The sequence below is a fragment of the Ammospiza caudacuta genome, chromosome 17 (genome assembly GCF_027887145.1).
Source record: "Ammospiza caudacuta isolate bAmmCau1 chromosome 17, bAmmCau1.pri, whole genome shotgun sequence".
Lineage (NCBI taxonomy): Eukaryota > Metazoa > Chordata > Aves > Passeriformes > Passerellidae > Ammospiza > Ammospiza caudacuta.
The window spans coordinates 4,417,968-4,429,727 of record NC_080609.1 but is presented as its reverse complement, the minus strand read 5'-3'; the positions used below and the strand labels follow the sequence as shown (position 1 = coordinate 4,429,727).

The following is an 11,760-nucleotide window of genomic DNA, read 5'->3' as shown; positions in this document are numbered from 1 at the left end:
CTGTGAAAACAACCTGCTTTCCCCAAGAAGGAGCTCTAGGACTGTAGAAAACAACATTCTTTCCTTGAGAAAGAGCTCTGACTGCAGAAAACAACCTGCTTTCCCTGAGAAAGGGCACCTAGGACTGTGGAAAACAACCTGCTTTCCCTCTAGGACTGTAGAAAACAACGTGCTTTCCCTCTAGGACTGTGGAAAAAAACCTGCTTTCCCTGAGAAAGTGCTCTAGGACTGTGATAAACACTAGCCACCTGTATAAACTGTTTTTACACCATTCAATGGAAAAATGAAAACTATCTCTCACAAACAACTTTTCCTGCACACAGGGGGATTGAGTGCCCAATCAATACAGGCTAACTCATTACTGACCAATTGAGGATAGACAGGGGATGTTCTTTAAAAACCCTATAAAAAGAGACATGTGAAATAAACTGGGATTGATCTTTTTCTTTTTACACCATCCTGCATCCTTCCTTATCGAGCACCACAGTGACATTTGAGCTCCTTCGGGATTTTAAAAATGAGATAAATGAGTGATTCTTCTGTGTTTTTCCACTCTGATTTCAGGGACTCCATCTATAATAAGAAAGGAGATCAGATTTGGCAATGATCAGATGAACCTAAAAGGGCTTTTGGCACTGTTTTCAAACAGAATTATTTAGCTTAGCCCATTGACAAGGTCTACATATCTACTTATGTGTAAACTCCAGAGCCCACCCAGTGTCCTGTGCTGGATCTCTAATCCACATAGAGAAAATGCTTGTTGGAGGAGCACAGGAGAAAATCAGGCATTGAGGTAATGTCATTTCCAGCCCAGCAGCAGCAGCTCTTGTACTCATCTTATCCATATTCCAGGCTGCCATTCAGTGGAAGCAGCAAATTAAAATCTACAGGGATGGAAGCATTGAAAGAGTGGAGATCAGAGACTTGAGGGAGAGTTGGATGGGTAAAACAAGTCAAATTGCTATTTGTCTAACCATGGGGAAAAGGACATGACTGCCTCCTCCGGAGTCCACTTATTTAACTGAGCACATAATTCCTTGGTACCCAAAAAGCCAATATTTGCAGTTAGTGTCTCAGTTTGGAGAAAGCTCCAGGAGACCTTTCTGTCCAAACCTATAACCTGTGAAAACACAGCACTGCAGCTTTTCTGGCCATGTATTTAACATTCAAAAGTCCTGAATTTAAAGAACTGTTTAGGGGTCCATTGTCTGTCCCAACCAAACTTCTTCCCTTTAAAGAGTTTTAAAAATGCTTTGTAGATATACAGCAACGAGTTACTGTCAGGTAGCACTGTAATTTCTCTTGGAAGAACCCAGCACTGTGTTTTATTGCAGTACTTCTCCCTCTGGTAATTTATTTTCTTGTGCCAGCTTGTCCCCAGCTCTGGTGGCACTGATGTCCAGGACAGGGACCCTGGTGTGACCAGGCCATCTCCCAGCAGCAGGAACCTCACAGCTCATTTCTGCTGATCCATCAAGTCCCTGAACTCTGCACTGCCCAAACACTCGGCTGCAGATCTGAATCACTCCACTCCCAAGCAGCTCAGCCACATTAACCCTTCAGCTGCCTCCCAGCAGCACTGCAGGCACCAATGGCTCCAAAAAGAGAACGTTTTGGAACTGTGAGTACATATTTTCCAAGGAAAGAAAGTGTGGTTTTTTGGATATATGAAAGAATAAAAATAATATTCAATTAAACAAATGTCTCCAGATTCTCAGACATGCAGGAGCAGCACAATCAAAAATCACGATTTTCTCCTTACTTCCCTCATCTCCCTTCTTCCTTTCATTTCTTCCTTCCTTTCCTTTCTACCTCCTCTCTTCCCTTTCCTCCTTCCTATCCTTCCTCTCACTTCCCTTCTCTCTCCATCCCTACCTCTGTTCCTTCCTGCATCCCTCCCAGTCTCCCTTTTCTTTCTCTTCTCCATCTTCGGGACAGACTGATAGGCCCTGAACACTTCCCAGACTGGGAATGTTTTCCCTCCATGGTACAAGAATGTTCTCTGAAACACCTTTCAAGTAATTTTTATCTTCTTGCTCTTCATTACCCCAATCTCCTGCTCCTTTTACCCAAGATCTGTACAGATAACCCAGAGGTGGCTGTTGTGCTGAGTGACTTTGTTATTGTTAGGAAATGAGAGCCGTTCCCAGACCTGTTTCCAATCCTGGGAATGGCAGCCACATGCTGCCTCCCAAAATGTGGTTTTCCCTTCCCTCCACTCCCACACATGGGTTTTGCAATGCAGGTAAATCCTGGAGCAAGGGCTCTGCACAGACAGCAAGGTCATGGGGAAGCCTCCAGCAGACACAACTTCCACACACACTGGTCAGGTTTGCAAGGCTTCAGGTCTCCTAATCACAGATGATATCTTCCTCTGTGATTTCATCCAGATAAAATATTTTTCTACATTTTTCACATTTATGTAGGTTCTTCTACAGATTGGAATCTTAAGCATATCACAATACACATATAAATAAATCAGTCGTTGAAATGTTTGAACATCCACCAGGATATCTGTGTATAACAGAGGATGGCATAGGGAGTTGTATAAAACCCTGCCCAGTTGCTACTCAAATAACTAAAACTTTTTAATTGTCACCTGAGTCTTCTCTTTTCTGTTCCCTCAATCCATTTTCCTTGGAAATAACCTCACAGGATCAAGCCACACTAAATTAGGTATGGATTCCACAGCAATTCCACAGCATCCTGGCTTATTGGTGCAACTACTGGCCTGAATAACTTGAAATGCAAGGCAAGAATTGCAAAACAAAAGGTGTTTATATTTAGAAATACATGTTTAGTATCTTTTACCTTTAGAAACACATGCTGAATAACATTTAAATAGTTCACAGAGACATAATTAAGACCATAATTGATAAGGAAAAGTTATAAAATATTTGTTTCAGCAATTTCAAAAATACCTGTAAAACTGGTAGAGTTCTGAAGGTAAAACAGTGCAGCTGAGAGTCCATTTTATCTCTATAAAACCATGTATTTTCATAAAGCACTTCAGAACAGGGGAAATGTCAGAAGGTGTTTTGCCACTTTTATTGCTGCTGTAATCTAAATAATCACCTCTGTTCCAGGCCTGCTGATTTGCACCCCTCAGCCCTGGATGTGAAACCTTCAGCTTCCACCTTGAGTTTTCTTTACCCACACCACATTAAGGCAGGAAATATAATACATTATTATCACAGTTTTCATTTTGAAACCCTGCTGATAACCCAGGGCAGCTGCAATCCTCATTGTTATGGCAGACCCACTCTCCCTCTCATTGCTAATGATTGATTAATTATGAAATGGGCCTGCATTCATCTTCCCCACCCCTGAAAATGAAAGGTCTGACTCGCTCACAGACAGGGAGAAATCTTTGGGAAGCAAAACTTCCAGCTGTGGACTCAATCCCAGTAAATTTCATGCAAACTGTCAGAAAACTCTTTTCTGCGCATCTGTTTGAGTAATAAAGTGAAAGGTGTGAGGCACAACACTGACACATCATACAGGCTTTGAGATTCTCCTCAGCTTATGTCTGAATATTTATCAAGATATTTAATCAGAATTCCTCCACATGTTTATGGCACCACAAGAACAATCTAGTTAAGATGCAGATATGCCACACAGCTCGAACAGAACAATAGTTCAAACTTCAGACCTGCCTTATTTATAATTTCTTTGTACAACAAGAGAACAAATCAGTGTTTTTTCCCTGAACAAATTAGTGGTTTTTCCCTTTACTGACAAGTAAATTTTGCCTTTCATCTGCAAATCTTTCTTTTGCTTCCCAGCAAAAAGCACATTTTCCTATTGCTAATACTGTTAAACACATCCAGGTTTTCCTCTTGGACCTCATGATTTTCCCAACAATAACAAAGTCACTGACCACAACAGCCACCCCTAGGTTATCTGTACAGATATTTGATAGAAGGAACTGGAGATTGGGATAATTAAGAGCAAGAAGCTAAAAGATTACTTGAAAGGTGTTTCAGAGAACATTCTTCTACCATGGAAGGAGAACATTCCCAGGTTTGGGAAGTGTTCAGGACCTCTCAGTCTGTCCCAAAGATGGAGAGGAGAAAGAAAAGGGAGGTTGGGAGGGATGCAGGAAGGAACAGAGGTAAGGATGGAGGGAGGAGGGAAGTGAGAGGAAGGATAGGAAGGAGGAAAGGGAAGAGAGGAGGTAGAAAGGAAAAGAAGGAAGAAGGGAGATGAGGGGAGGGAGGAGAAAATGTGGAGATTTTTGATTATGCTGCTCCTGCATGTCTGAGAATCTGGAGACATTTGCTTAACTGAATGTTATTTTTATTCTTTCATAAATCCAAAAAACACATTTTCTTTCCTTGGAAAATATGTACTAAACAAGTCTGACAGATCCCTTTTGTTCACCACATAAACAGAAGTCATGTATTTGAATTAAAAGGTCTTAGAGAGGAGACAAAATTTTTAAGAACTAAAAGCCCCTTCTAATGTGGCTAGTGGTGAGGAGGAGGAGGAAGTAGTTTAGAAGGGAGGTTTCTAATATTTGCTTTCATCAGAGCTAAAAGCATTTGGTGGGATTTGGTGGGATTGGCCTTTGCTTACATTACCTGTACAGCCAGACTTTCATTTCATTTAAATGACCTTTTGCAGACCATGAGGAGCTTCCCCCTAAACTTTGCCTTTCCCTTGGCTATCACTGTCATATTTTCTGGAGAAATCCTTTTTGCCCAGGATTCTTCTCCTGGGAAGCTAAGAAATCTCAGAGAAAAAGGAAAACAATATTATCTCATTTGCTTCTCCTTGTTTTGCTGCTTTGGAATGTGGTTTGGAGATTGTTTATCCAACAGGTGCATGTTTGATTGGTTTCATGTGAATTGTTTTAACTTAATGACCAATCATGGTCAGGCTGTGTCAGGCTCTGGAGAGAGTCACGAGTTTTGTTATTATCTTATTAAGCCTTTTGTAAGGATCCTTTCGATATAATATGATATGATACCATAAAATAATAAATTTGCCTTCTAGGAACATGGAGTTAGATTCATCATTTCCTTCCTGCCACGGGGGACCCAGAAAATACCACACAGAAAATACTCCACTCTGAAGGAGCCAGCCTGGAGCACAAAGAGGAGCTGATGCTGCTGCCCTGGAGCCCAGGGTGGTTTGGACTCTCAGGTCTCAGAGCTGCATCCAGATGAAAACCCTGCCTTCACTCCAGGTGAGGTGGAAAGCAGCAGACTCTGGGCGATGGAAAACCACGGGATACCTGTGCCTGCACCACATCAGACCTGGAAACACAATTTCCTGCTCAGTACACAGCCACCAGAAGAGTGATGTTGGAGATAAACTGGAGGACTCAAGTCCCTTCCATCAGTTCTTTGTGCAAGGACACAAGAGATGCCATAGAAATATGAGGAAACCTTCCTCGTGCTTGGAAGCATCAAGGATTTATCTAGTTTGGGGCTGAATGTGGGAAATGGATTTGTAGAGAAATCTCAAAGCCCGACAGAAGGCCCACACATTGTGCATCTGTATGCAAACCTTGAGACAAGAAATGCTGACTGAGAAATGCCATGGAATAGGACAGATACTGTTAAGAGAGAAATGGAAATAGAAAAAAGTTTCTAAGGATGGTTTTGTAAATAAGACTGGATACTTTGGAGAAATAGAACTGTGAAAAATGCATTGTAGTGGGACCCATGAGGGGTAATTTTAAATTATTAGCTTTAAGGCATTTGCAGCATGGTGTAGCAAAAGCTGATAGGCCAAGAAATATTTCCAAATGTATTGTAATTAGGAAATGGTTGGCTTCTAATTGTGATGGTATGAGTTATAACATCTGTATTGTCTCACCCTTCCTATGAGACTGAAAATGGAATGAAAATTTTTAAAACACCTCTGAGTTGCCCCATCTCTGGGTCACAAAAGGGCTTGATCCAGCAGCTGAGCAGAGGAGTGAGCACTTACAGTTGCATGGAAAAACCCAACACCTCCTCTTTCCTCCTTTCCAGCCTCTGTTGAAGCCCTGTAATGTGCCAGGGAGTGAAGCAGAGTTGCCCCATCCAGCAGAGCTGCACAGACCTGCACAGAGCTGCTGGCAGCAATTACCTGGCACTCCCTGCAGCTGCACCTCCCAAACAATCTTTGTGCCTCTTTGGCACTCTGCAGGAGGAGTTCCACAGCAGCCTCCACTCGCTGCCCACCATGGCTGGCTCAGAAAAGGCTCCCTGGCTGCCAGGGGAAGCTCCTCAGATGTGGAACAGGGAGTGAACCTGGGGGAAACCTGAGCAAAATGCCACCAGAGCTCATCTGCCTCCTCCTGTGCACTCTGAGTGCTCCAAGTCTCTCAGGTAAATCACTGAAAGATCTTCACTGGCCCAGGCAGGAGACAGAGAGGCTGTGAGTAACAAACTCCTCTTTCCCTTTGTTCAAGATGCACTTAAATCAAATGAGTACAAGGTCAGGTGATCTTGAATTTTAATTCTTTTTCTAAAATGAATATCAGAATAAGCAAATGTAATCTGTAAATAAGCAAAGGCAATCTGTAAATTCTGTGCTGCAGGTCATTCCTAAACTCTAGAGGGAAATTTCAGTCTGAAAGAATTTAAGTAATGCTGTATTTGTCTCTGCTCTTTTGCTGCTCTGTGAGAAACTGAACTCTCAATTCTTCTTTCAATGCTGATCACTCTGAGTACAGGGATGCAGGGTCAGAGAGGAAGGATAGAAAGAGCTAATTAATAGCTCAAATCACTTCTCTGAGGAGAAGTGAATCACTCTTCCCTGAGGAGAAGAATCACTTGTCTGAGGAGACATCTCTGAGGTCTCCTTCAGGATTACCACCCTGGAAGGAGGCTGTGCAACTGGGAATCTGCTTCTCCAGGTAAATGCTCCACACCAGACCCATCTCAGAGGAGCTTGGTCTCAATTCCTGACTGCATTCCAGTGTTTGCAATCTCAGTCCTCTACAAAGCAAACATGGCCTGCCAGTGTGCTTGGGTTTTCCCTGGTCCAGGTTTCCTCAATGTGCCATTTTAGGTTATGTCAACAACATTCTGGTTGTCTTGTGCTTCATTTTTTTTCCTCTTCCTCAGAAAAAATCATTTTACAGCTGCCTCACTATTTGTAGCTCTTAGATGCTCAGACAGAATCCAGAGACAGCGTCAAGTGGTTTCTGCTGGGAAAGTTTCTTCTGTGCAATAGGGAAGATTATGACAACCATATTTTATAAGATGACAGAGCTAGACAATATTTTTTTAAAGAAATGTGGGGTTGTTTTTGCTGTATTTTTGCTTAAGGCTTGGCTACCTGAGGCTGTTCCAGGCAGGAGCACTGCTGCCTGTGTGGGTGGTGAGTGCCAGCCTCACAGTGTGACAGAGAGTGGGAGGGAAGCTGGGATAACTTACACCCTGTCTGCCATCCTCTTGGCCTCGGCCTGACATACAAAAATTCACATCCCAGTCTCCTTTCTGAGCAGAGAACATTTATTTGTGCAGTGCTGATGCCCCAAGCTGCCCTGTGGCTGAGCAGAGCAGACTCCAGGGCAGCAGGCACTGTGTTCCTGTCCAGCCCAGGAGTTGGGGTTTGATTCTGGGGACACAAAAAGCCAAGGGGGATGTAACAGGGCGTTGCTTCTTGCTGTGAGTTTGGTTAATTAGCAGATGAGGGAGGGATGGCTCCAGAGCCTGCAGGTTGGGGTTCTAGCCAAAGAGATTTTTAACATAATGTATTATCCTTGTGGAAATTGCTATTTCTAGGACTTAGAGATGTGTGGCTTTCATTCTCAACATTTAGCTAATAAAGAAATGCCTTTATCTTCTCAAGATGTTATAGACACTATTTTCTTGTTACCAGTGTTGAGAATTCAAAATTCTCTTGTCAGACTCTCCTTGACTGAAATTTCTCCAAATGGAGAGTCAGACCATGCTCCAAGACACAAAAAGCTGGTGGCATTGTTGTCCTCCAGATTAGCAAAAGAAGATTAATCAATACAATGACTGGAAGTTAAAAAGCCAGTGCTTAATTCCACAGCAGGAAGGATTTTTCAGCCTTATGTATATATATATATGGCCTTTTATATATAAAGTTTTAAGGGATTTACCAGATAAAGCACTCCTGAGCACTGTACAGCACCAAGTCTGAGATTGCTGTTTTTTCTTGTGTTTGTTGAACCCTTGAAAGGAGATAATATTACAAATAAAGAGGTAATTGTATTAATATTTTTACACTGTTCACATATACTTAGCAGTAAGTAGTGGTGATAGTAGTGATGAAGTAACAGCAAGTAATAGGAAATATTATGTTGTTCTATATTCACAGAGCAACAAGGATATTAAAATATATTCCAGAGTAATTAAACTTTATCAAGGTTTATTTAAGGTATTTTAAACTGAAATGTTAGACAGACACATGTACTAGACTTGACCATAGTTTGTTTGGTTTTTAAATTGTAATTCTCTAATGCAAAGAGGATAAAAATACTAAATTAAAAGGGCCATCCCATTCTAAATGGAAATGTATTCATTGAGTAACAAATTAAATAAAATATACTGCTGATATGGTAGGAGAAAAAATTGTTATTTACAGAGAAAATATCATTTCTTTGGCATGACTGGAGACATTAGGGTGAGAGAAAAAACCCTGGCTTGAATGAGTTTGGCTTTTCCAGTGAGGCTGCTGGTGGATCCAAAACCAGATGGAAATGTGGCAGCCCTGGGCTCTCAGCCCTCTGGGTCCTGCATGTGCTCTCTGTCCAGTTGTCTCCTGCTGTGGATGATCATTGTTTCCTTTTCCTTCAAAATGAACAAACCAGAGCAGATGGATTAATTCGGCGTTCAAACACTTCACTATTTGTGTTCTGTGCTGTTTATATAACCCAGAATTGTCTTTCCTCCCACTGTTACATTTGTGTTTGTTACAATTGCTTTGTGGGCTGCTGCAACAGATGGGTGGGAGAAACCATGAATATCATTTGCTTGGCTATGACACAGGATTATGTCTAGATCAAAAGTACTCTGGAAAAGCATGAACTCTCCTCCAAACTGTAATTTTCAGCATATAATGCCAAACAGAAACTGAAATCAGTGAACTGCTTTTATCTCTATAAAATAGAGATAAATTATATGTGCCTCTGCACATATATTGTCATTGGATAGAGAATTTTTCCTAGTGAAAGCAGGAAATAATTTCTGTATGAACTTTTCATAATTTCCGTGTTTTCCTAATTTCTGTATGAGCTTTTGTTGTTCAGCTGAAGTGAGATGGAAATTCACTGCCAGTAGAAAACTCACTGGTTTTGACAAGAAAAAGGTGCCCTAAGCCAAGCATAGCCAGGAAATGGAGATTGGACTCAGCAGACAGGGAATAACCCTTGGGCCATTACAGGATTGATAGTCCAATTCAGAACTCTCTGCTTTTAAAATGGGTTTCTAGATAGTTTAATAATATAAGGTTTAGTACTATTGGATGCAAAAAAATTTATATCAAAAATGTCCTAAAGCCAAGAGTTGAAAAAATAGGAAAACCTTCAGTGCAGCTCACCCCTGCTCAGACCTGGAGCTCCACTGGGTCTCTGAGTCCTGGGGAGAGCCAATGTTTGTTCATGGGATGAAATCTGGTATGGATTTCACACCCTCAGGTATGCCAAATCCCAAAATTAAAATGTGAACCAAACACAGGGAAAAGTAGCAAGAAATCTGAATGTTGAGAAGCACGGAGAGGACAAGAGACCAAATGGATGATTATGTTTTGCTTTCCAACTTTGTTCATCCTGTGATTCTACTGCAGTATGAAGGTCATTAAAAACTTTGTTTTTTTCATTTTTTAAATACTACAAGTGCCTTGACTACAGTGCTCTGAGTGTGTGGAATCTCAACCTACCAGAACTGCTGATGTGGCAGAGAGTGACCCTTCTGTTTGCTAAAGGACAAGGAAGAAAATTTCTCATCCCAGAGAAAATTATTTTGAATTTTATAGATATATAAAATTCATATTTTATATATATATAATATATATATATATAAATTTTATGTATATAAATTTTATATATCTGAATTTTATTTGAAAGAGCAGCTGAGCATTGTGTCAATAATGTATGACTTGTGCTAAAGAATCATAAGAGAGTTGGCATAACAGTTCCCCACATCATTAGTGATTTTATAAAGATATGATAAAGGAAATTAGACAGCTATTGTTCCAATGCTTTAAAAAACATTGCTCACGGACTTGTCAGCCTGGTTTGATCCTGGGTAGAACAACTGACAATTTACTGGTTAACTTTGTAAACATGGCTCAGAAGAAAACACCCTTTTTAGTGGCAGTTAAAGACTATTGGATGACAAACTTGGTTAAGTGAGCCAAATTTAATAAAAAAAATAATCTTTAAGTAACACATTGTGATAGCACAGTTCTCACTGTCATATTTTCTGAAAAATCCTTTTGCCAGGATTTTTCTCCTGTGAAGCTAGAAGCCTCAGAGAAAAGGAAAACAATTCTTATCTCATTTGCTTCTCCTGTGTTGTGCTCACGTGGAATGTGTTTGGAGATTGTTTACCCATAGGTGATTGTTCCATTGGATTCTGCTGGGAGTTGTTTTCACTCTTTGACCAATCAGGGCCAAGCTGTGTCAGGATTGGAGAGAGTCAGGAATTTTCATTATTCTCTTTTTAACATTCTGTAAGTACCCTTTCTGTATCCTTTAGTATAGTTTAGTATAGCATTCTTTAATATAATGTAGTATCTTAAAATAATAAATTAGCCTTCTGAGAACATGGAGTCAGATTCATCATTCCTGCCTTCATTGGGGCATTCCCTGCAAATATAATAAAAGAAATGTCCCAGAGCTGGGATCTCCCTCAGCAGCAAATCCAGCCTGGAAAGGAGCAGCACATTTGGAAACATGGTTTCTTTGGAGCAGTTTATGGAGTGAAACAGAGCCAAGTCTGTTATTTGGCTCCATTAAACCCAACTGGAGGGCTTGGCCTTCTCCTCCCACCACAAAAACTGTGGTGGGAAAGCTCTGTTCAGGTCACTGTTGGACTGCAGCTCTCAGCCTGGCATGGGCAGCATTCATCAGCTTCAGCCAGGCAAGAAATTCTCTGTCCTAAACCAGAACTGACCCAATATTAAAAATTCATCCAACTTTGGAAGTTATTCACTATATGAGGAAGCAATCCTCACACAGAGGTCTTGGTCAAACTGTTTTAGTGATACAATGAAAAACTGAAATAAGGCAAAGGAGCACTTTTAGCTGAGCTGCTCCATCCTTTCTTCTTCTCTGTAAAATACTTCAAACACTGAAGTGACTGTAGTGAAATGAAGCGTGTGCATCTGATGCAAAACAGTGTTTTGCACTATTCTTCTCAGCTTCTCCCAAACGCCCCCCCCCAACAGTAAATTCTTTTTTTTTTTCCTTTCTTTTGCTGGGATTTTAGGAGGAGATGCTTTGTTGCCAGCACCTCAGAGTATCTCCATTCTTTCAACCAACATGAAACACTTCTTAACTTGGAGTCCTGTGATCATCCAGGGAGAAACTGTGAGATACTCCGTTGAGTTTCAAGGGTAACTACTCAATTTTTTTTTTTTTTTTGCATTTTGAACATTGTTTATCTCAACTTTCGGTTCTAAATTTTTGGTTGTCTTGTTCATATTCAGTTCACAAGCCTAAGAGAAGTTTAGCACTGTTAATGAGAAAGGAAAAATTCCTTTTGTTCCAGTTCTGGAACAGTTTGCAAGTTGATAGATGCTGGAGTAATCCAAGGTGTGCATCAATTCCATATAAGAAATCTTCCT

The 11,760-nt window shown here is 40.8% G+C and overlaps 1 protein-coding gene across 1 annotated transcript in view; it reads left to right on the top strand.

The window, feature by feature from the left end:
• Positions 1–5,220: 5,220 nt before the first annotated feature.
• Positions 5,221–11,760, top strand: part of IL20RB (interleukin 20 receptor subunit beta) — a 28,820-nt gene continuing 22,280 nt past the window's right edge. Inside the window, exons 1-3 of the mRNA XM_058816294.1 lie at positions 5,221–5,303; positions 6,142–6,323; positions 11,403–11,529. Of these exons, the coding sequence (XP_058672277.1) occupies positions 5,221–5,303; positions 6,142–6,323; positions 11,403–11,529 (392 nt within the window). The remainder of the gene's footprint in view (positions 5,304–6,141; positions 6,324–11,402; positions 11,530–11,760) is intronic.